The sequence below is a fragment of the Meriones unguiculatus genome, chromosome 3 (assembly GCF_030254825.1).
Source record: "Meriones unguiculatus strain TT.TT164.6M chromosome 3, Bangor_MerUng_6.1, whole genome shotgun sequence".
Lineage (NCBI taxonomy): Eukaryota > Metazoa > Chordata > Mammalia > Rodentia > Muridae > Meriones > Meriones unguiculatus.
In genome coordinates, this window is record NC_083351.1 from 31,338,772 (window position 1) to 31,360,670 (window position 21,899).

General features: G+C 52.6%; 2 protein-coding genes across 18 annotated transcripts in view; both read left to right on the plus strand.

The window, feature by feature from the left end:
* Nucleotides 1–12,505, plus strand: part of St3gal3 (ST3 beta-galactoside alpha-2,3-sialyltransferase 3) — a 194,163-nt gene extending 181,658 nt beyond the window's left edge. For all 15 annotated transcript variants that reach the window (XM_060379725.1, XM_021644546.2, XM_060379727.1 and 12 more), the window contains 3 exons: nt 4,936–5,082; nt 5,291–5,437; nt 11,513–12,505. In XM_060379725.1, coding sequence (XP_060235708.1) covers nt 4,936–5,082; nt 5,291–5,437; nt 11,513–11,602 — 384 coding nt within the window. In that variant the 3' untranslated portion in view covers nt 11,603–12,505. The remainder of the gene's footprint in view (nt 1–4,935; nt 5,083–5,290; nt 5,438–11,512) is intronic.
* An 80-nt stretch (nt 12,506–12,585) lies between these two features.
* Artn (artemin) lies at nt 12,586–18,714 on the plus strand. 3 transcript variants are annotated; one of them, XM_021644584.2, is made up of 4 exons: nt 12,586–15,806; nt 17,148–17,275; nt 17,611–17,756; nt 17,858–18,714. In XM_021644584.2, the coding sequence occupies exons 2-4, from the start codon at nt 17,216–17,218 to the stop codon at nt 18,435–18,437; spliced, it is 786 nt and encodes a 261-aa protein (XP_021500259.1). In that variant the 5' UTR covers nt 12,586–15,806; nt 17,148–17,215; the 3' UTR covers nt 18,438–18,714. The 3 variants fall into 3 exon arrangements, with proteins under 3 accessions (XP_021500259.1, XP_060235716.1, XP_021500262.1); XM_060379733.1 differs by lacking the exon at nt 12,586–15,806 and having other exon boundaries at nt 16,144–17,275; XM_021644587.2 differs by lacking the exon at nt 12,586–15,806 and having other exon boundaries at nt 16,144–17,275; nt 17,611–17,752.
* Nucleotides 18,715–21,899: the final 3,185 nt, after the last annotated feature.

Consider the following 21,899-nt stretch of genomic DNA (forward strand, 5'->3'; position numbering starts at 1 on the left):
TGTGGTGGCTGACACCTCCAGCCACACCCTCTGTTTCAGTCCCTTGGCTTCTGCAACACTCAGTCATAATAGGAAAGATTTATGGAGTTCTTGCTGTCTACCAGACACTGCCAAACGCAATCAAACACAGCATCTCCTTTAATCCCTTCAGCTTTCTGGGAAGTGTTGTCATCCTGTTTTATGCAAGAGGAACCTGAGGCTTAAACCGATGACGCGATGTGCCTCAGGACACAGAGATGCGGACCTGTGGTGCGAGCCTCAGTTTTCTACACCACAAAGCCTGTTCCATGTAGACTCTTGAGGAGCCATGGGGGGGCTTGCGTGATGTTAGGAGGCAGGCTGAGATTTGGTTGGTACCAGATGGTTTTATTTATTTATCTACTTGTTTGTTTGTGTACGTGTATGGGTGTTTTGCCTGCATGTACATGTGTGTACCCCATGTATGCCTGGTGCAAGGAGAGGGCATCAGATCCCCGAGAGTGGAGTTATAGACCGTTGTGAACTGCCAGATGAGTGCTAGGAATCAAACCTGGGTCCTCGGAAGAGCGGCCAGTGTTCTTAGCCACTGAGCCATCTCTGCAGCCCCAATACCTGCTGTTTTTATAGCTAGGGAAACAAAAACTCACATCGCACCTTGTTCTTACTATTGTGCAGTTCTCTGAATTCCCAAGGAAGTTTTACCTCAGAACAATGACCAATGGGAAGAAGCAGAAGAAACACTGAAATGTTGGCGGTGCCACTGCCAACTTGGGACTTGGGGGCTAAGGTCCCAACCCTACCCTTCACCACTTCTGGCTACCCAAGGCAGCACAAACGTCAGAGCTTGCACAGATATGGGGCAGGGGCAGAAAGTGTTCCCCTGCTCCCAGGACACGGACCCTGCCTCAGTTTACCCATGCTGCACAGAGGCAAGAACTGAGCAAGAGCTTGCTCACGTACATGTGCACATCAGGATCCATGCGTGTGTGTGTGTGTGTGTGTGTGTGTGTTTACGTGGTAAGAGACCATTCACTTCATACTGGAAACGGGACACTCTGTGTCCTCAGATCCTCATCAAATTAGTCATTTCTCCTTCCAGAAAATTAACTGAGAGAAGCAAGGCTGTGGCCTGCCCTTCCCCGCTGGCGCTTCTTTTCAGATCCTTAGAGGGATTTGCAGTAAGTTAATTCCCTCTAGTTTCACCTGGTGGTTAGACCCTGGACCTCTAAAAACGTGGGGAAGGCCGAGAAGGATGGTTTCGGTGACAAAGCCTCAGACCGTGGGTAGACCCAGGTTCCGGAGCGAAACCCAGCTTAGATGGGCCCTGCTTTGCCAGCTGTTTATGTGCTCCAGCACGTTCCGCCCGCAGGATGGGCCGTGCGGCACCGAGAGACCCCTGAGCCACCTCAGAGGCCTTGGAGGGCAGCAGCAGATGCCTCCCGTCAGTGCTGTAGACGCCCTGAGCTGGAACAGCAGCGGTAAGCTATACCGGCCTGGCACAAAGACACCTGTCTTGGAACCAAGACACTAGGTTTCAGTCTGGGCAGCCTGTAAGGCTGTGTGAGGGAAAATTTCGTTCGTGCCCGAGAGGTAGACGAAAGGAGAAGAGATAGGCGATGGAGCCTCATACCTCCCTTCCCCCAACCCCTGCAGCTCCTTTCTTCCCTTTAGGTGTACAAGAACAGGCTCAGGCAGAAGCCTGGGGCGGGCTCAGGGGGGGCCTGTCCAGCTCTGGAGAAGAGACAGGTCTGAGACACGTGGCCAGCACATCTGCCACTCCTAGATGTCCGTCACAGCCTGGCCCACCCAGGAGGGGATCTTCTCCGTAACTCCATCCAATGGCTCAGCCTGTTCTCTTCCCTGCTGGTCCTAGGTCATCCTGCTGTCCCCACCTTTACTTCCTTACACACAGGCGCAGACCCAGGGGAGGGGTGCAGGGGTCACAAACTGGTACCTATTTGACTAATAGGCTGAGACCCAGAAATTGGCCTCAAGGATTAGTCCTTTGATCTGACCGATGAAGGGACAGAAAAGAGCTGCCAGAGGAGGAAAGATTGCCTTAGTGAGAGACAAAAGAGGAAGCCATTGAAGCAGAGACAGGACTGAGGTGGTTCTGACCATCTTGGCAGTGGGGGGTGGGGATGGGCCGTGGGGGTTGTTCTGTTCCTGAGGCCAGTTGGGGGGCTTTGGAAGAATGTCATATCCCCTACTGGAACCATGCTCCACCACAGCTGGGCTGGGTCCTGGGCTACAGAAATGAATCAGAGAGGAGCCCGGGACTGTGGGCTCACTCGGTAAATATTAAGTGTCTCTGGCTTGTCCATTAGGAATCTGTTCCTTGCTCAGAGTCCCTAGTACGCAGTGAGCGAAAGCCAAGTCCCAGGACTGAGGCCCCTGGCTCTGTGTTCCATGATCTCTCAGAGCCTAGTGGGCATTCTCCCTTAGGCTACAGGAGATCAGGAAAGATGAGCAAGAGGCAGGTCCAGGTGGGATGCATTGTGTAGGTAGAGTTGGAGTTGGGTATTAGAGAGGAGCAGGAGCAGGAGCATGGAGGAGTTAGCCAGTGGTGGCCTCAGAGGGCTTGGGGGTATGAACTGAGGGGCAGCAGGGGCGATACAAGCTGGTTTGTATTTGAAAAGATCATCCTGGTAGGGTAATCTGGCCTGGCAGGCAGAATCCGACCTTCTAGATACTCAAGTCCACGTGTGCTAAATAAACAGCTGGAGTTCAGCCATCATTTTCATGGGGCTCTGGAGTGTTTAGCAGGCATAGGCTGGGCCAGTTGTTACAGCAGTCCTGGTGGACAATAATTCAACAGGGACCTGAGGGGGCAGCAGTGGCTTCGGGGGAGAGGCTTGGATCTATGGGAGAAGATGCAAGAAGAAGTGGCCAGAAGGCGAGGATGGGCCAGGGAGTGGAGGATTTGAAGTCTACTCCCAAGTTTCTGGTCTGGAAGACGGATGGAGAGTAGAGGAAGGGACAGGCAAGAGGAAACGATGCAGGGAGTGTAGATGTCCAATGATATCTATGTGACAAAATTCTCAAAAAGCAGAGTTTTGATGTCGGGCATTTCCTTTATGGGGCTGTCTCCAGATTCACTTAGCTGAACTGCTTTTGGAGATGTTTCTGGCATTTCACATCCGTAACTATAATAAACAGGTTTGCAGCCTGGGGGTGTGGGTAATTGGCTTCATGCCTGACTAGCATGAAGATGGCCCTGAGTTGCCATTTCCCTGTCTCTTACCATTTCTGTAAGATCTCATTGATTTTTTTTTTCGTGACTCTTGGTTTTCTGTTTGTCTGTTTGAGCAGGGGTGTTGTTGAGATGGGGTCTTGCTATGTAGCCCAGGCTAGCCTCCCTTGAAGCCTAGGCCACCCTTCTCCCTCAGCCTCCCAGGTACTGGGATTATAAGACTGTATCACCATGCCTGGTTATTTTTCACGAACTCTTAACAACGTGAACCTCTTATTATTGGTGGCAAACTTTCCACACGTCTTGTTTCTCTCTCATATTTGCGTGTGTTATTTTATCTTTTTAGAGATTTGTTTATTTTGAACTGTGTGCGCACTCTGTGTATGTTCTGAGGAACATGGGTAAGAATGTTTGTTAGGTCGGACTGGGCATGTGGTTCAGTGGCAGAGCCTTTGCCTAGCATGCTTGAGGCTCTGGATTTGATCCTCGGTGCTGGGGGGAAAGGAGAAGTCAAAAATCTTTTTAGGACCAGTGAGATAGATCAGCAGGTAAAGGTACTTGCAAATGGGAAATCTCTACTATTTTATATGTAATTGTGTGTGTGTGTGTGTGTGTGTGTGTGACACACTTGTATATATGTATGAGTACATGACAACTTGATCCTCTCCTTCCACCATGTGGGTTCTGGAGATCAAACTCAAGTCACAGGCTTGAGTGAGCACCTTTCCCACAGAGCCATCTCTCTGGCCAAAAAGGGGCCTTTTTCCTTGACCCAGTGATTATTTCCCCTGGGTGTGCAAAGTTCTCTAAGTTTAGCTGATTCTTTCATGTCCCCCAGGCCAGTAACAAACTTGCCGCTTTGGAGGCCACAGTAATGGCGCACAGGCTGCTTGGCTCGCCCCTTCATCCAGCATACTAAAGAGCCCTGTTGTAAGGGCAGAAAAAGGGGAAGCTCTTGGAAGTGAGCGTTGGGGATCTAGACCAGGAAAGGCTGTGCCGTCAGAGGTCTTTGCAAGGTTGGACAGGAGGAAGGAAGAGGTGCTGTGGCCCTGGGTCGAACACTGGAATGGGTTTCCAAGGCAATGATTCCATACTTGGGACCACGCTCCGCTTCGTGAGAGAGAATGAACCGTTTATTCTGTGTGCCCCAAGGCTGAAGCCATCCAGGCTCTGGTCAGGGGCGGGACCAAGATCTTTGTGTCATTCCGCTGTCAGCTCTGGTCAGGGGCGGGACCGAGATCTGCGTGTCATTCCACTGCTTTGTGACAGCTCGTGCAATGTCTTTACTTTTCCAGGCCCACCTTAGCACAGTTGACTGAGAGCTAGGAAAGGCAGAAGAAGGGGAAGGGGCGAGCTCAGCAGAGCACATAGGCAGGCTTCTGGTGGGCCCCGGTCTCGGGTGGGGACTCGGGAGAACTGGGCCTGCCTGTCTTCCCTGTGGCCCAAAGACATCCTTGCCCCTGCACTCAGGCCAGACCAGCACACTAACAGTGTCCTCAACACTTTGTCCTCAGCCTCAAAACTCACTCTGTGCCCTCTGTTACAAACCTTTCTCCCACACCATATGTCTGTCACACATCCCAGGACTCCTCACTGGCCAAAGCCCTCCCGAGCTGGTTTACACCACGGACCTCAGGTCGCCCTTCCACACACAGGTCCCCTCTCCTCACTGCTCACTTCTCTGTATACAGTGTGGGTCCTTCGCACTCACCTGAGCACATCCTCAGCTGCACAGCTCACATCCTCTCACACTGTGTCTGCAGAGTGCCTCCGACGGCTTCTGGAAGTCCGTGGCCACTCGAGTGCCCAAGGAGCCCCCCGAGATCCGCATCCTCAACCCCTACTTCATCCAGGAAGCTGCCTTCACTCTCATTGGATTGCCCTTCAACAACGGCCTCATGGGCAGAGGGGTGAGACTCCTGGGCAGGGAGGAGGAGGAGGACGAGGCAGAGAACCTTGACAGGGAATCATCGAATGGCAGTTCTTGGGGAAAAGGAGGCTCTGTGGGGGGCCAGGGAGGGTCCATCTTGGAAACGAGCTTAATTAACTCTGGAGGTCTCAGCTCCCCCAACCCCTGCCCCAGAACTCTACATGCTTCCTCTCCTCTCCCCTTCACAGAACATCCCTACCCTCGGCAGTGTGGCAGTGACCATGGCACTCCACGGCTGTGATGAAGTGGCCGTCGCAGGCTTTGGCTACGACATGAACACGCCCAATGCACCCCTGCACTACTATGAAACTGTGCGCATGGCAGCCATCAAAGAGGTGAGGGCCGGGCAAGGGGGCAGTGGGTGGAGCCAAGGAGGTGCTTCCAGCACAAAGGTCTGAAGCCAGTGTCTGTGCAAACGAATGCTAAGGGGGAACCAAACCGGCAGCTGCTCTTGCTGCCCAGAGTTCCCGGAAGGACCACCCTCAGTTACGCAGCCACTGAGGTCTACCTAGCTTGCAAGCCTCTGGCGGGCTATGCATCCTCCTCCCTAGCCTTCCCCTGAGCCCAGAGCCCCTTTCTTCAGCTTCCTTACCCCCCCCCCCCCCGCCCCGGAATGCTCCCTATCAGCCCTGGCCCTGTACCTTACCCCTCCTTGCTTCCTTGCTACACCTGACCTTGTACTCACCTCTTGTCACCAACTCAGCTCATGCTCTTCCACAGACTCTGCCTTCCCTGGAAAGACCCCTTAACCCCTCATGGAACCCACAAGTAAACAGTGCCTCTTGCTCCCTGCACCCAGAACTCACGAGGGCATGCACCCAGAGGCAATCCACCTGTACAGGCAGCTCCTAGCTCTCCACGCTCTCACCGCCACAGCAAGGATACGGCTGGGGGGTGGAGGAGGGAGGGTGAACCTTTCTTAAGCACATCTGCAGCCTCTCACTGGGCCATTCCTGAAGCCTGGCAGTCTGGAGGACGGGTGTGCCTGGAGAAGTTACTCCCTTTCTTCAGGCCCACATTTCCATGAATCCAGGGGCTTTGGCAGCCATTCACCCCCACTGCCGCTCAACAGTCTCTTTACCTGAACCTCCCCAGCTCTCCCACAGCTTCTGAGACTTACTCATTGAAAGCTGCTGCCCGCTCTCCCTCCTCCAGTGAGAAATCTGGAGGCATACAGGGGACTCGGGGGACCCTCTCCTGAAGCACCTCCTTTGCGCTCTTCACCCCCATTCAACCCTCCACTCCCTCAAAGTCACCAGTAACCTGTCTTAAAAATACTAAATCTAATGGGCAGATATATGCCATCTTTGTTTTGTTTATTTTTTTATTTATTATTGTTATGGGGTTGCATTGTACCATGGTACACTTGGTGTAGAAGTCAGAGGACTTTTTGGACTGTTTTTTCCTCCCACAGTGGGTTCTGGGGCTCAAACTCAGGTCATGAGGCTTATGCAGAACATGTTTTCACTCTTCATGTACAGGTCATCTTTCCTGGTCACTCAGAAACCTTTTTTATATTGACCACGTCTTCATGCTTAGGCTCCTTTCTGGTGCTTCCTAGTTCACTTTCTCCTCTCCTCCCCTCTCCTCTCTTCTCCCTCCCCTCCCCTCTTCTTTTCTTCTCATTCCTCAGCTTTAGTCTAACTATTAATAATCAGCATTAGGCTTGGTGTAGTGACACAGGCCTTTAGTCTCTGTGAATTCTAGACCAGCCAGGGCTATAGTAAGACCCTGTCTCAGGAGGAAAAAAAAGAAGCACCAGAGTCGGTCAGTGCCTGGTCTAAGAACTACATCCAGGACAAGCTTTTATGCCTTCCCTTTCTTTTATTTTTCTCCAAGATTTAATTTTAAGTGTGTGTGTGTGTGTATGTGTGCATGAGTGCAAGTTTCCACTGAGGCTAAAAGAGGGCATCAGATCTCCCGGAACTGAAGTTAATAGCTGGGAGCTACTGACAGCAAACTGAATTCATATCCTCTGCAGGAGCAGTATAAATGAAACTTTTCTTTGCCTGATGTAATTGTAGTCTCAGAGGCTTGCTACTGTATGTAAGCTCAGCATTCCTAGTTCTTTCTGAACTCTGGCTGGCCGGTTCAACTCAGCTGTTGTGGCTCAAACTCCAGTCCAAGCTGACTGATTCAAGCTGGTTTATCTCGGCTTCTCACTGAGTTGCTCTGCTTTGACCTCAAACTGATTTTGGCAATCTTTTCTAATCTTCTGGCTCATTCTCATTCTCTGGCTCATTCTGTCTTCACCTGGATCTAGCTTGTTCTCCCTTCAACCTACCTCTGTAAAACTGTCTCAATAAAACTGCCCCCTCCTGCACTGTGCTCATATGACTGACTCAATGAAAGCAGAGGTCTTTGGATGTGATGCCTTGCCAGAGCAGCCATGTTTCTGGAGTAAAATTCCTCTGCAGAGCAGTATGAGCTCTTAACCACTGAGCCATCTCTCCAGCCCATTACCTACTTTTTCATTAGGAAAACAAATTGTCCAGCATGTTCATAAGCATCGGCTGGCTGAGAGTACAGAGCCCCCACCTTCCAGTTATCAATACATGGCTAAGACTTCCCCCTGTTCTTCCTCTCACACTCCCCATCCCAGTGACTACTGGGAAATGGCTTTTAGTTACAGCGTTATGGCCAGAAATCCAGTAACTCTAAAAGATAAGTATTTTGCTATCTCACCTAAAAAAGTTAGTGATTTCTTAGTATGGTGGACTATCCAATACTCTACTGACCTGTTTAACCCTCGGTGACTCCTAGTGGGTGCCCTTGAAACTGACCCATTCATTGGTTACTTCTGCTGGAAGGAGGAGAAGGTGTGGGTTAAACAGTTTTACGAGTGCCCGTGTTTGCTTGAATCTTACCCTTCTGAGCCTGTTTTTGTTGTTGTTGCTTTGCTTTGCTTTGCTTTTGCCTATAAAACCCAATTTCTGGCTCAGAGGATAAGCGTCCCTGCAGCATAAGCGTGAGGGCCCAAGTTCAAATCGCAACAAGTCAGAATGCGAGCGGTCAGGCATGGACCTTCCTGTGGCTCCTAAGGGTAAAATCAGGTGGCCAGGCTTGAGCGGCAAGTGCCTTTACTTCCTGAGCCTCCTCACCGGCCCCACCCAACCTCTTGTGCTCCCCACTCTCTTCCTTCAGTGCAGTTACCGCAGACTGAGGTAGAGTCATCTGGAATCATCAGGACAGTGTTGTCTTCATAGCCGAAACACTTGCTTTTACGTTTCTAGCGGTCCTCCTGGCAGCCTCTCCTCACTGTGTCTAGAGACTGGTATACTGATCCGTCATTTTTCTGGGGTAAAAGTTAAAAAAAAAAAAAAAAAGACTCTAGACTCTATCTTCTAGGCAGTTTGATTCTTTCCCAAGGTAAAGAAGTCCTGCAAATTTTAACCAGTCACAGAAAGATAGTTAACTTCTTTTTTTTTTTCTTTCCAGTATTTTTAAATAATTTATGTATTTTGCTTTTATGTACATTTGTGTTTTGCCTGCATGCACGTCTGTGTGAGGGGGTCTGAGTTACAGACAGTTATGAGCTGCCGTATAGGTGCTGGGACTTGAACCCGGGACCTCTGGAGGAAAAGTCCTCCTAACCACAGAGCCATCTCTTCAGCTCCTCCCGCCACCCGTGTGTTTCAACCTCTAGCAGTTTCTTTTTACTCCCCTGCCAAGTGTGCTCCGCCTCATCTCTTCCGTCTTCATGTGATTGTTTACAAACTGCAAAAGATATACCCCAAGAATTCTCTGTTCCTCTTGAAGCAAAAAAGAGAATCATCCTTTTTGTTTGTTTGTTTGTTTTGCCAGAAATGAGGGAGAGGAAGAAAAGACAGAGAGCAAGTTTTTTTGTTTTTTTGTTTTTCCCCCATAGCTTATAAACAAATTCTTTTTATTCTCTAGTCATTTTCCGGTCCTAGGTCTAACATCATCTCCTTAGTCGAGAGGTTCAGCAAGGATGAAACCCTTTTTGACAGGTTCAACTCCCTTTCTGTGAGCAAACCCTGGTGTTTGATGTTCAGTGTTGCACGGACTGGATGCCGCCCGCTCGTTCAGAGCTCCACCCTTAGCATCCCATCCAGTGTGAAAGGCCGTGTACTCAGGGCAGGGAGTCAAGGAGAGATCCACGCTTCCTTTCAGTATTTCTTAGTCACGGAAGGAATCCTTAGGATAATTTTAAAGTAAATTTGTCTGGAATTTCTATCTTGCACTCATAAAACTCTAGGCGGGCTCTAACAATTTACAGATCTTTATATTTGTAATTATTAGTATTAAGTACTGATGAACATACAAGCTCTAGTTCTGGGGACTGGAGAGATGGCTCAGCGGTCAGGAGCACTGGCTGCTCTTCCAGAGGACCTGGGTTTAGTTCCCAGCTCCCACACGGCAACTCGCTGTAACTCCAGTTCCAGTGCTTCTGACCTCCTCACACAGACACACATGCAGGCAAAACACCAGGGAACATAAAATAAGAATAAATCAATCAGTTAAAAGAAAATAAAATCTTTAATTCTATAAGAAGAAGAAGTGGTAGTTTTTGTGAGGCACCAGACAGGAGGCCACTGGGGTTTGTTGAACCCCAGCCTAGCTCCAAGATCAGTGAGAGACCCAAAGATGGAGCATGCTAGACCAGGACAACAAGATCCTCCTCTCCCGTCTACAAGCATGTGTGCACAATCTCTCTCTCTCTCTCTCTCTCTCTCTCTCTCTCTCTCTCTCTCTCTCATTTTACAAAAACAAATCTCATGGAGTGCCTACTCTGTATCTAACCATCCCTGCCCTTAGAAACTTCTGGAAAGATGATTGACTCTTCAGAGAATGGACATGAGTCGCCCAGGGGTCTGAGAGAAGGAGAGCACCTCGCAGAGGCAGCAGCAAGGACAGAAGCCGAGGCCTATGTTCCTCTTGGGGGAGGGGGGGAGGGGACAGATGGTGAAACAGGATGCCCCTGAGGAGGACTTGCCTACCTCGGGCACTGGGCTATGGATTGTGAGGGAGGAAACCATTGCCACTTGGGGATGTCAAGGCTTCAGGGCAGCCAATCAAACTAAGGGCTAGATAGCCCCTGGACCAGTAAATGATGGCTGTGAGTACAGACACACATTGGCCCAGTGCCAACTCAGCAGGCTAGCCGGGTAAGAGCCAGGAAGCTAATGACACTCATCCTTTCCTTCAGTCAAGCCTTCCTTCCTTCTTTGAGTGGCTTAGTCATCCAAGCTTCCTGGGGAGATTTCTGGGAATCAGAAGGGATCCAATCCCATAAGCCCTGGACTGTGGCATCTTCTCTAACTTACTAAGGATGCAGTTTTTTAGTATATGGTACTTCCTGTTTCTTTTGTTTTGCTTGTTAAGACAGGGAAAAACCATGGATGGTGATATGGGGAAGTGCTTCTAGCCATTGGGAGCCAGCCTGGTCTTGGGAAGTGGCGGCAAAAAGATGAGGGGTTCAAGGCCAGCATGAGTTTTCTCGTGCTTCAGAACAATATGGGTGTAGTGGCTCATGCTTGTATCCCAGCATGTGGAAAGCTGAGGTGTAAAGATCATGTATGAGTTTGAGACAGCCTAGACTATACACTGAGTTCAAGGCCAACCCAAGCTACTAAGTGAAACCCCGTCTCAAAAACCCGGGGCAGGTGAGACGGATCAGGGGTAAAAGCGTTAGCCATGAAAGCCTGATGACCTGAGTCCAATCCCTGGAACCCACAGTAGGGGGAAACCCATTGCCAAAAGCCGTCACTTGACCTCCACTCACATCCTGTGGTATGAGCAGGCGCGTGCTCAAAGACCCACACGTCATATACACACGCACAGAGTGATGACACATTAAACAGACGTAAAAAAGTGATTTTTTAATGTTTAGTTTTAAAGAAAAAGTATAACATTTTTAAAAAGAAGACGAGGCATGCTCCTAAGCTCCCCGGTTCCTGTGCACGGGAGGAAGACTTTCCTTAGCTGCCTGAGGCCTGGAGAATGGATTGCGTCAGGCCAGAGAAGCAGCTCCTGCCCCTTGCTGTGCGGTCCAGTGACTCACCTCCTTACCCTCGGGCTGTCTAGAACCCGAGCGCTGCCAAGGAGCTGTGGGCTGCTTTCTGAAGGAATGAAATTCTGAGTGCTAAGGGGACTGGGAAGCTGAGACTACTCAAGACTTGGAAGAAACCCAGGGCAGAGCTCCTCTGGGGTAACAATGGGGTACCAGGCTTGTTGTTGGGGAAAGCGCTGTGAGTTGTCAAGTTCTATAACCTGGTTATTGTGGTCTTCTAGTGGGGCACAGGGCACATGTGCCTGCATATTCCCAGTCACAGAGCTTCAGCGGTTGGGTTACGGGAAGAGAGCATTAGCCCGGGTTTAAGCAAGGCTGTGTCCCAGCAGCCCTCTGGACTGCCCACTTCCTGACTTCTCCATCTCTTCCCTTCTAGTCCTGGACACACAACATCCAGAGAGAAAAAGAGTTCCTGCGGAAGCTAGTGAAAGCGCGTGTCATCACTGACTTGAGCAGTGGCATCTGAGTGGGCCCAGCACTGGGCCAGAGAGGCTCACGCCAGGAACAAGCAGCTGCCACCTGCACAGGAGTCTTCCAACCCAGAGAAGGACAGTGCCAAGGGGCCCAAGGGCCAGGGAGGCCTTGGCAAGGCAACCAGAGCTGTGCCTGCTTACAGGTCGGCTTCAGAGACCAGCACTCTGCCTCGCAGCCCGGGTCGGTGAAGCCAGAGGGCCAGGAGGCCACTGGCTGTGGCCAGCAGGCCCAGCATGGAGGAGGTGGGACATGCGGTAGCAGGAGTGCTGCCGGAATCATTTCTCTAATCAGTGTTTGGTGTATTATCATTTCGTGAACTTGGGTGTGGGGAGGGGAGGGATAATTTATTTTTAAATAAGATGTCACCTTCAGTCCACTTGTTGTGCAGAAAGAGGTCCACTAGAGGGCCCATCAGGCAGTGGCACCGGTGAGCTCCCTGAAGGATGGAAGTGGGAAGACCATGCTTCAGGGCCGCAGGGAGGTGGGTAGCATGGCATGTCAGCCATCTCCAGCTCATGACACTCTTTGGCCTTCCCTGGGGAGAAGATGGAGTACTCCCTCTCACCAGGCCCCAGCGTCCCACAGGGGAACCCCAGAGCCATCCCTTTAAAGCCAACAGGAACAGCTCTTGGACAAGAGCAGAGAGAACTCAGGAGGCAAAGCCTAGCCCAGCCTGAGGGGAATGGCTCCCCTCCATAGCTGTCCCTGATCCATGGGGCAATGCTCCTTCTTGGACTGAGCAACTGTCAGATGGTCTGGGCTTCTTGATGAGACTGTCAGCTCCATGGGTCCTACCCATGACCAGAGGGGAGTGAGGTTCAAGGACCCTACCCAGGCTGCAGCAGCCACCCCAGGCAACCATCACGGAAGCAATAAAGCTCTCCCTTGAATATGGCCTCCTGTTGTTTTCTCTAATTTTTCTGGAAGAAACAGAAACTTCACTCCAGGGTCTTCTCTCAGCCCACGGGTTCCTGGGTCCCCTTCACTTTGCATGTTAAGGGTAGGGCCTTTGAGTCCTCTAGTCCCTGGTTAAGGGTATTTGCTGCTCTTGCAGAGGATGCAGGTTCAGGTCCTGGCACCCACACAGGAGCTCACAATCACCTGTAACTCCAGTTCCAGGAGATCTGATGCCCTTTTCTGGCCTCTAGAGCTCCTGTGGTATATATCTACTCAGACACACAAACATACAAAAATTAGCATATTGAAAGAAAAGTGGAGCCAGGTACTGTGGCACATACCTGTAATCCCAACACTCTGGGAGGCAGAGGCAGGCAGATCTCTGTGAGTTCAAGGCCAGCCTGGTCTGCAAAGCAAGTCCAGGACAGCCAAAGTTACACAGAGAAACCCTGTCTCAAAAAACCAAATAAATAAATTAAAAAAAAAAAAAAGCGAAAGAGGCCCACAGAGTACAGAGAAACCTACAGACCTCTTCTCCACTACTGTCATCCATGGTTCTACTTAGAAATGGATCCGACCCACTCCCCATTAGCACTCTCCCTCTTTTCAGCAGGAAGCAGGGACACTCCCCCTCAGCCTAACCTTAGGCACCCTGGGACTCTAGAAAGGAGATCCCTGCCCCATTTCACCCCCTTAGAGCTCTGGAATCTGACCCCTCTCAGAGCAACCCCAGGTAGGTCTGAGAAGGCTCAGTGGTATGCCCTGACCTGTAATCATGGAGGTAGCTTCCTGCCAGACACTGGCTACTAAGGTAGTAAGTGGGACAGCTGTCCCCAGACCTCTCCTACCTCAACCAATTCCAGTAAGCCCACTGGTAAACCACCTAAGGGCAGAGAGGCCTGGCTGTCCCAAGAACACAATATGTAATCTCAGCTACAAGCCTGTCAGTGGTAGCCCCGCTGAAAAAAACAAACTGAATACAGCAGCCACACACACACACACACACACACACACACACACACACACCCAGCCTCTACCCCCACGGAGTCCTATGGAACCCTCACAGGCAGCAGCGGCAGGCAGCGGCACTCTCCACAGTCAGGCTTCGGCATCAAGCACCACACAAAACTGCTTTCTCAAAAGCTGTGGTCACAGACCCTGGCCATATGCCAGAATCAGCCGTGAGGACCTGGGAACCTGCACCTGCCCCCCCCCCCGACTCTGATTCAGATCTGGGATGGGGCCCGGATGTGGGTAGTTTTTAAAGGTCCACAAAGGTGTGGAAACACACTGCCAGCTCCACGGGTCCTACCAGGCCACCATCACGGAAGCAATAAAGCTCTCCCTTGAATATGGCCTCCTGTTGTTTTCTCTAATTTTTCTGGAAGAAACAAACTTCACTCAACTCCAGGGTCTTCTCTCAGCCCACGGGTTCCTGGGTCCCCTTCCCTTTGCATGTTAAGGGTAGGACCTTTGAGTCCTCCAGCTCCCTGGTTAAGGGTATTTGCTGCTCTTGCAGAGGACACAGGTTCAGGTCCCGGAACCCACACAGGGGCTCACAATCGCCTGTAACTCCGGTTACAGTTACAGGGATCTGATGCCCTTTTCTGCTATCATCTTGTATGTATGGACTGGGTACGTCTACCCCATTCACAGGCCCGGGGCACCCTCCCTCACTCCCTGCATCTAGTTATCCGTGTTTTGATTAACAAATACCAAATTACCACCACTAGCCCAAGTGCCTCCTTTGCAGGGCCTTTCCAGCAGGAGTCCACACACTTCTAACTCAGCATGTCCAACACTGAGTTCGTGTGTTGTCCCCCCCCAACACACACAAATCTGAACCTCTCCCAGGGAGTGCCAGGTCCTAGAATTCATCCTGTTGTCCCCCAGGCCAAAGCTAAAGGCACACACCTCTGTCCACTTTAGCACCTCACTTCGTCCAGTCAGGCAAAAGGGAATATTGGGGATTGCGGCCCTGCAGCCCCTCGCTCTCTACAACCCTACTCAGGATTTATCCTGTCACCCCCCAGCAGCCTGCACCCCTCTTCCGCCTTGCTTGTCTCAAAACCCCACACTCCCCGGTGCAGTCGGTTTAGCTAAAACGCACGTTGAGGTCGTTTGGTCCCCAGGATCTTGGTTAGTAGCACCTTTCTGTTCCTGCCACCAACCAAGCCCCAGACTCCTGTCAAATCGCCTTATCTCACCTCAAACTCCAGTTCAACCTTCTGTGACCCTCCAAGTCTTCACCCTGGGTCCTGTGCACGTTATCATCGCCTTCACAGGGTGTGCGTGCGTCCCTCTGAGCCCCGAGGCCCTGAAACTGAGCGGGAAACTGACTATGCTTGGACCGTGGGAGCACAAGGCAGAGCCCTGCTGGGTCCAAGGCAGCGGAGCCTTCCCGGGGTCCCAGAGCCACTAGCTGACCGCGCAAGGTAGCTAGCCGGAACCCCCACGTCTGCGCGGCCCAAGCTGGAACTCTCCTCCAGACTGCCCCTCCTTTGCCTCCCTCCCTCGCTCTCTCCCGCCCTCGGCCAGGCCTCCCAGTTCCCTACTTTGCGTGTCTACCAAGTTCGAATTCCCAGTTTCGGCGCTTCGCCGCCGCCCGATCTCTACTCTGCCTCCTGGGGTCTTCTCCCAGTACCTAGCCCCCACCTAGGGGGACCTAAGTGAGCCAGCGAAGACCGGATCCGGAGGGTGGAGCGGCCAGGTGAGCCCTGAAAGGTGGGGCGGGGCGGGGGCGCTCTGGGCCCCACCCCGGGATCTGGTGACGCCGGGGCTGGAATTTGACACCGGACGGTGACGGGCAGGAGGCTGCTGAGGGATGGAGTTGGGCTCGGCCCCCAGACGCGGCCCGCGGGCTCTGCCAGCAACGAGTCCCTCGGGCCCCAGCCCTCGCTGCGACTGGGGCTCGGAGCCCCGCAGCCGAGGTAAGCCAGCCCTCTTGCCCATCCCCTTGATGGACGCTCCCAGTGCTGGAGAAGGAGCAGAAAGGTCTTCCTCCCCCTTTTCTCTCAGCCTCTCTCTTCTGGGCCCTCAGCGCAGCTCTATGCCCCTCCCAGCCACTCCAGTTCGTCTTGCCCCTAGCCTGTTGGACTGTGTTAGCCCTCCTGACTGGCTGTAATGTGAGGCTCACGCTGCCGCCACAGGGCACAGACCGGCTGCCAGGGCCCTACTTTTGAATAAAAGAGGCGCTGCCAGGTGCACAGCTCCGGGCATGATCCGTCTGAACTTCGGAGAAAAGACCAGCATTGGTTCCAGGACAGGTGCCCAGAAGGACGCGGTGCAGGACCCCCGTGGTGAGTATAGGGCTGGTTGGAAAGGGGTGGCAGGGGCTGAAGGACCAAACATCCCAGATGGTAAGAAAGGAGAGGTGGTCCGAATTGCCCTCGAGGGCCTTGCTCCCGGGCTCCCCCTAGCGCAGGGACCCTAACTCTGCCTTGCCTGGCTTTCCCTCCATCTGGGAGAGCAGTAACCAGCCTGGTCTCTAGGGATCTGAATGTAGTCAGCCAACAGGTGCATGCTTAACCTTGGAGGACCACTTTCTGGGAGGTATGTGTTGAGTCCTGGAGTGTGTGTGTGTGTGTGTGTGTGTGTGTGTGTGTGTGTGTGTGTTCCCCCCACCCCCATCCCCACCCCCCAGTGTATTCTGTGTGCTAGCAGAAGGATAGAGGGTAACATCTGGGACCCAGAGGAAACTAGCTAATGAGGACTCTTTAACGTTTTGGGGTCCCCAGAGAGGTGGCTCACAAAGACTGGTGATGTCCAGCAAAGCCGGCTGGGGTCAGAAAGGATGGCTCATGACCCCAGAAACTAGGAGCAAGGATAGGGTGTCAGATGCACAGAAGGCAGATGGCTCAGACTTGGGTCAGCTCTGAGTGGCGCGGCCCCCTGAGACCAGGTTGGTGTGGCCCTCTGGGACCAGGTTGGTGTGACGGTCGAGCTGTTCCTCCTGGGAGTGGCTCAGACCTGAAAGTGCAGAGGATGTGGAAAAGACCCCCTCCCCTTAAGTCTGCAGGCTTGACAAACTCTGCCCCCTGGTGGCCACAGGAAACCATGGTCCGGGCCCTGTGTTCTCAGGACCATCATTTCCCCAGATAATAGACAGGCTCTTGGGGGACATCTGTGGGCCCAAGAGAGAACTCAGGTGACTCTGGGTCCAGAACAGAGATTGCAGGAAGCCTAGGCTCCCAGTCATCAAATGACTCTGAGTCACCAACTGACCCGCTAACTCTCCAGGTCTCAGCTCCCTCCCCTGAGGTATGGAGTGAAGGCTGAGTGGGAGCCTTCACTCAAGGAGCCCCGTTACTATTTTCTCCAGCCACCCTGGTACCCTCAGCCCCGAAGTACAGAGTAGAAGGGTCTCAGAAGACAAGACCACAGCTGTGTGAGTCTTCCCCCTTGACCTCAGACAATCTCTGAGCTCCCCCAAGCCTTGTTTGCCAATCTTGAAAGGTGAGCCGTTGGCCTCTTGGAATTGTGAAGGAGGAAATACTGCAAATCACCTAACACAGCAAGGTTCCCCACACAGCTACAGCTTCTGGATTGACTCTGGCTACTTCCGAGTAGCTTTGAGACACTGAAGCGGAAAGATGAGTACCCCAAAAGATAACTAACTAACTCATCTTTCGACTTACAAGCTGCCTCAAGAAGAGGGTTGGGGAGACAGGTCCACGAAGGCTGATGGGAGCTCCTGGAGTTGCCAGAGATGGAACTGGAACTTGGAAACCCTGCTGCATTGCTCCGCTGGCCCCGTCCTAGGTGGCAGGTGAGCCAGTCCCCTGCATTTCTCAGCTGGCTTTAATTGGGGGGGGGGGGGAAAGGAGAATAGAAAATGGCCTGGGCAGGGGTTCAGATATGAAAGTGGAAATAATGAAGAGGGAGGAGCCAGTCAGAGGAGAAAAGGAACGGGATTTCCCTGGATGGTCAGTGCCCTCAGGTAATTCCTTCCCTGGGCTCCCGGAAGCCTATTAAGCCTAAGCCCTTGCTTTCACCCTGCCACGCGGCTAGGAGCCGGACTGGATCGGTCACCAATCTGGGGTGAAGACAAGACAGCCCCCAAAGGTGTCCTGTTCCTCTTTTCTCCTCTTTTCCTCTGTGCAGGCAGCCTCGTGGCCAACCCTAGCTGTTCTTGCCCTCCTGCTGGGCAGCCTCACAGAAGCCTCCCTGGACCCCATGTCCCGCAGCCTCCCCGCTCGCGATGGCCCCTCGCCGGTCCTGGCGCCCCCCACAGACCACCTGCCCGGTAGGTGAGAGCGCGACTGGGCGGGGCAGGGGCGAGGCCAGCCCTAGACATCACCACCACCGCCACCCCGCCACCGCCCCTGAAAGTGACTAAGTCTCCTTCCAGGGGGACGCACTGCGCATCTGTGCAGCGAAAAAGCCCTGCGACCGCCGCCGCAGTCTCCCCAGCCCGCACCCCCGCCGCCGGGTCCCGCGTTCCAGTCCCCTCCGGTTGCGCTTCGGGGGGCGCGCGCGGCGCGTGCAGGGACCCGGAGCAGCCGCGCTCGGGCCGCAGACGCGCGCGGCGGCTGCCGCCTGCGCTCGCAACTGGTGCCGGTGAGCGCCCTCGGCCTGGGTCACAGCTCCGACGAGCTGGTCCGCTTCCGCTTCTGCAGCGGCTCGTGCCGCCGAGCGCGCTCCCCTCACGACCTCAGCCTGGCCAGCCTGCTGGGCGCCGGGGCCTTGAGGTCGCCCCCCGGGTCCCGGCCCATCAGCCAACCCTGTTGCCGGCCCACTCGCTACGAAGCCGTCTCCTTCATGGACGTGAACAGCACCTGGAGGAGCGTAGACCACCTCTCCGCCACCGCCTGCGGCTGTCTGGGCTGAGGGTGATCTCCAAGCCTTTGCACTCTGGACCTTTAACCGTGTGTGGCCCTCCCTGGAACAGCCCCACCCTGGGCTGCGGAGCTCTGGGCCCAGGCCTGTGAGTGACAGACATCCAGCCTGGAGAGCTGGCCGAACCGCTGGGTTTGTTGGTAAGAGTCCCGAGGCGCTGATGGATCCCAGCTCTAACAGACACTAGAAACCTCAGCTAAAGAGAACTCCCCTGAAAGAATCCAGAAATGGCTCCGAGCCCTCAAGAATGAATTTTGGGGAGACGTGGTGTAGTGGCGTTGCTGGAAGAGCCTGTGCTGAAGCCAGCCTTGTATCCACTTGTGGAAGCTGAAGCCCTATTTATTATTTCTAAATTATTTATTTACTTGGCCGGTTTGTCAGATCCTTTCCTGGACGTGAGGAATGGGTAGACGAGGCGGGATGAAGATGTGCCCCACACACCTCTCGACTTCCGCATTTCACACTGACTCAGTAATCACGGTGTTGACCTGGATCACTAGCTGCTTGTCCTTCAGGCGGCTCTGAGGTGGATGGGAGGCACAGAGAGGTGACAACCATGCCCAGTCCTCAGTACCCAGGGCCTGGGTTATCTGTGGGAAAATAACTTAGTAGCTTTCCGTGGAGAAAGGCCACCCTTTGACGCTGGCACCTTTGAGGGCCCTGCTTGGTGGGTAAAGGCAGAAAATCATGCTTTGCCCTCTCCACCTGTGTCCGTGTCTGTCTTACCAAGCAAAGACCTGCCTTGAAGGCTCCCTGACAGGTACGCATGCTGCTTCCGCTTACAGGCAGTCAACCCCGGGGGCAAGAGAGCCTCCGAAGAAGGGCTGAGGGCAGGAGAGGGGCACCGGGTGCTGATTCATGGGAAGCAAACGCAGAGCTTCGTGAGGATAGGAACCCAGGAAAGCGCTGCGGGTCTCCAGAGAGCGCACTTGGGCTGACGAACAGGCCTACTCATTTATTCACCCAGCGAACACTGACAGCAACATGCCAGCGACTATGTAGATGATGCCGGAAGCCCTTGCTTCCCAGCACCACGTAACCAAGGTGTATTGCCACATGCCTGTAATACCTGCGCTCAAGAGGCAGGGGGATCAAGAATTTAAGGGCATCCTCAGGGACATATTGAATCCCAGGCTAGCTTGAGCTACATGACAGTCTGTCTCCGAAGGGAAAAAAAAAAGATTCAGAAGTAAAAAGAACATGATCTCTATGCTTAAGCTCGAACCAGGAAAGATGGTCAATAAAGAAGCAGTGACATGTGCTCATCCTCAGTGCAGCTAATGGAAACACAACTAAAGCTAAGAGAGACACACTTTCTTCTGGAAGGAAAGTCAGTGCTGTCCTTGACCTCTCACTGTCCTCAGGTCCTCTCCAGGTCGATGCGATCATCTGAGCTTTTCTGTGTGGCCCTTGAAACTGTTTTAAAGCACATTTCAATGTGATGATGCACATTTGTAATCCAAGCGCTTGAGGCAGGGAGGCAGGAGGGTTAGTGCAGTATCATCCTCAGCTATACAGCAAGTTCCAGCCCATCGTGGGCTACATGACACTCTGTGGGAAAGAGAAGGAAGGAAGGAAGGAAAGAAGGAAGGAAGGAAGGAAGGAAGGAAGGAAGGAAGGAAGGAAGGAAGGAAGGGAAGGCTGGCTTTCCCTGGTCTTAGGCATTTACATTGAGGAGACCGTGTGGTTTTTTGTTTTTTTGTTTTTTTTTTCTTTAAAACAAGACAGGACACTTGTGTGTGTGTGTATGTGTGAATACACATGCATGTATGTGTGAGGTCAGAGGTCAACAGCCGTGTCTTCCTTCCTGGGTTGCTTTCTGCCTTAACTTTTGAGACATAGTCTCTCTTTGAACCTAAAGCTAGCCAATTTGTGTAGGTTGGCTGGCCAAAAGACCCAGGGATCTTCCTGTTTCTACCTCTCCAGCCCCAAAATTACAGGCATGTAATTTTTTAAATGTAATTTTTTTACCTTATTTTGTGCGCATGTGTGGGTGGACATGACACAGCACACCATCAGAGGTCAGGGAATATCTCATGGGGTCAACTCCCTCGTTCCATCATGGGGTCATGGGGATCAAACTGAGATCCTTAGCCTTGGTAACCAGCCTTTACCCACTGAGCCATCTTGCTCAGCCTCAGCACTGGGCTTCATGTGGGTGGTGACGATCAAATTCAGATCCGCATGTTTGTGGCACAAGCACTTTATCAACTGACCAGTTCCAAAGCCTCCAAGATGAGGACTTTTGGAAAAGGTGCTATGTCTGAAGGCTTGTGTTACAGCACAGGGTTGTCGGGAGACATGCTTATCTGGAACAGAGGACGGAAGCCTAGGGGGGATAGATTTGAGAGCTGTCAGCACTGAGGCCAAGGGTGTATGAGATCCCACAGACAAGATCAGCTTGAAGGTAGGATCCCAGCCATTTAGCGGTGTCTACTGAGTCCTTCCTTCCCGGCCGAGAGTCTGCCTGCTTTGCTGCAGGAGCCCTTCACCAAGGCTACAAAGCACCAATGGTATAGAGGATTGGGCATGTTCTGGGTCAACTAGGCAAACCAAGCCTGTGCTCTCTTCTGTAGCCTCCACCCCAGTTCTATATGCTTCCCCAAACTTCGGTAGGTTTGCACCCCAGACATGCCCTTGGCCCTTTTCTCTGCCTCCAAGCTGATCAAAATTCTTCAGTTTACACACAGACACACACACCCACACACTCCCCAAAGAAAGGACTGTCAGACAGCCTTACCATTCACAGAGGGCTGCTTGAAGGGGTTGGGAACATTCCTTCAATTCTAAGGTGATTTGGGCTAGAGAGAACCCCGCTGAGACTTTGAGCCTAGTGTCAAAAGTCCTCAGTGGACCCAGCTGTTCTGGGTCATGCCTGAGAATGCTCGCAGTGAGAGGGCCAGATCCCAGCCCAAGCCAGGTGCTAGCTCTTGTTGCTTTCTTTTTTATTTTGTCTTCTTTTGGGGGGCGGGTGAGAGTTGCTTGTTTGCTTGCTTGCTTTTTGAGATAAGTTCTTACTCTAGCTCAGTCTTGCTTCATACTTGAAGCAGTCCCCCTGCTTCAGCATGCCCAAGCCTCACAGGCCTGGTCAGCCATGCCCAGCTAAGTGCTGGCTTTTTGACATGCCCCAAACTGCCAATCCTTGAGGGAATAGGGTCCACCTCCAACGAGAAGCTGCATTGCTCTGACAGCGTGACATCTTCTCCAAGACAGATTCGTTCCCACAAGAACTCAGCAATCCTTTCCAGGTCCAACTACCAAGTCATTCTAGAAAATGATGCTTTCTGGTCAAAGAAACAGCTGCCGGGCCCCACCTGATTACAAGCTAGCCAAGGTAACCAGTCATGTGACCAGCCTAGGCAGCACGCTGGGGCTGCTGGAAGAGCAAGGCACTCCAGTAGCTGCATTTCTGACACTGGTCTGTGTTTCACACTTACAAAACTACACTTCCCATTGAATGGTCTTCCTGGACCTACCAGCAGAGCCTCCTCCGAAAGCAGAAATCTCTAAGCAGATTTGAAATGTGTTTGGGAACACCTCAAACCTTCCTCTAG

Coding starts and splice junctions, on each gene's coding strand:
- Artn (XM_021644584.2), top strand. CDS start 17,216: ATGGAACTGGAACTTGGAAACCCTGCTGCATTGCTCCGCTGGCCCCGT. Junction 17,276..17,610: donor GGCCCCGTCCTAGGTGGCAG/GTGAGCCAGTCC, acceptor TCCTCTGTGCAG/GCAGCCTCGTGGCCAACCCT. Junction 17,757..17,857: donor ACAGACCACCTGCCCGGTAG/GTGAGAGCGCGA, acceptor GTCTCCTTCCAG/GGGGACGCACTGCGCATCTG.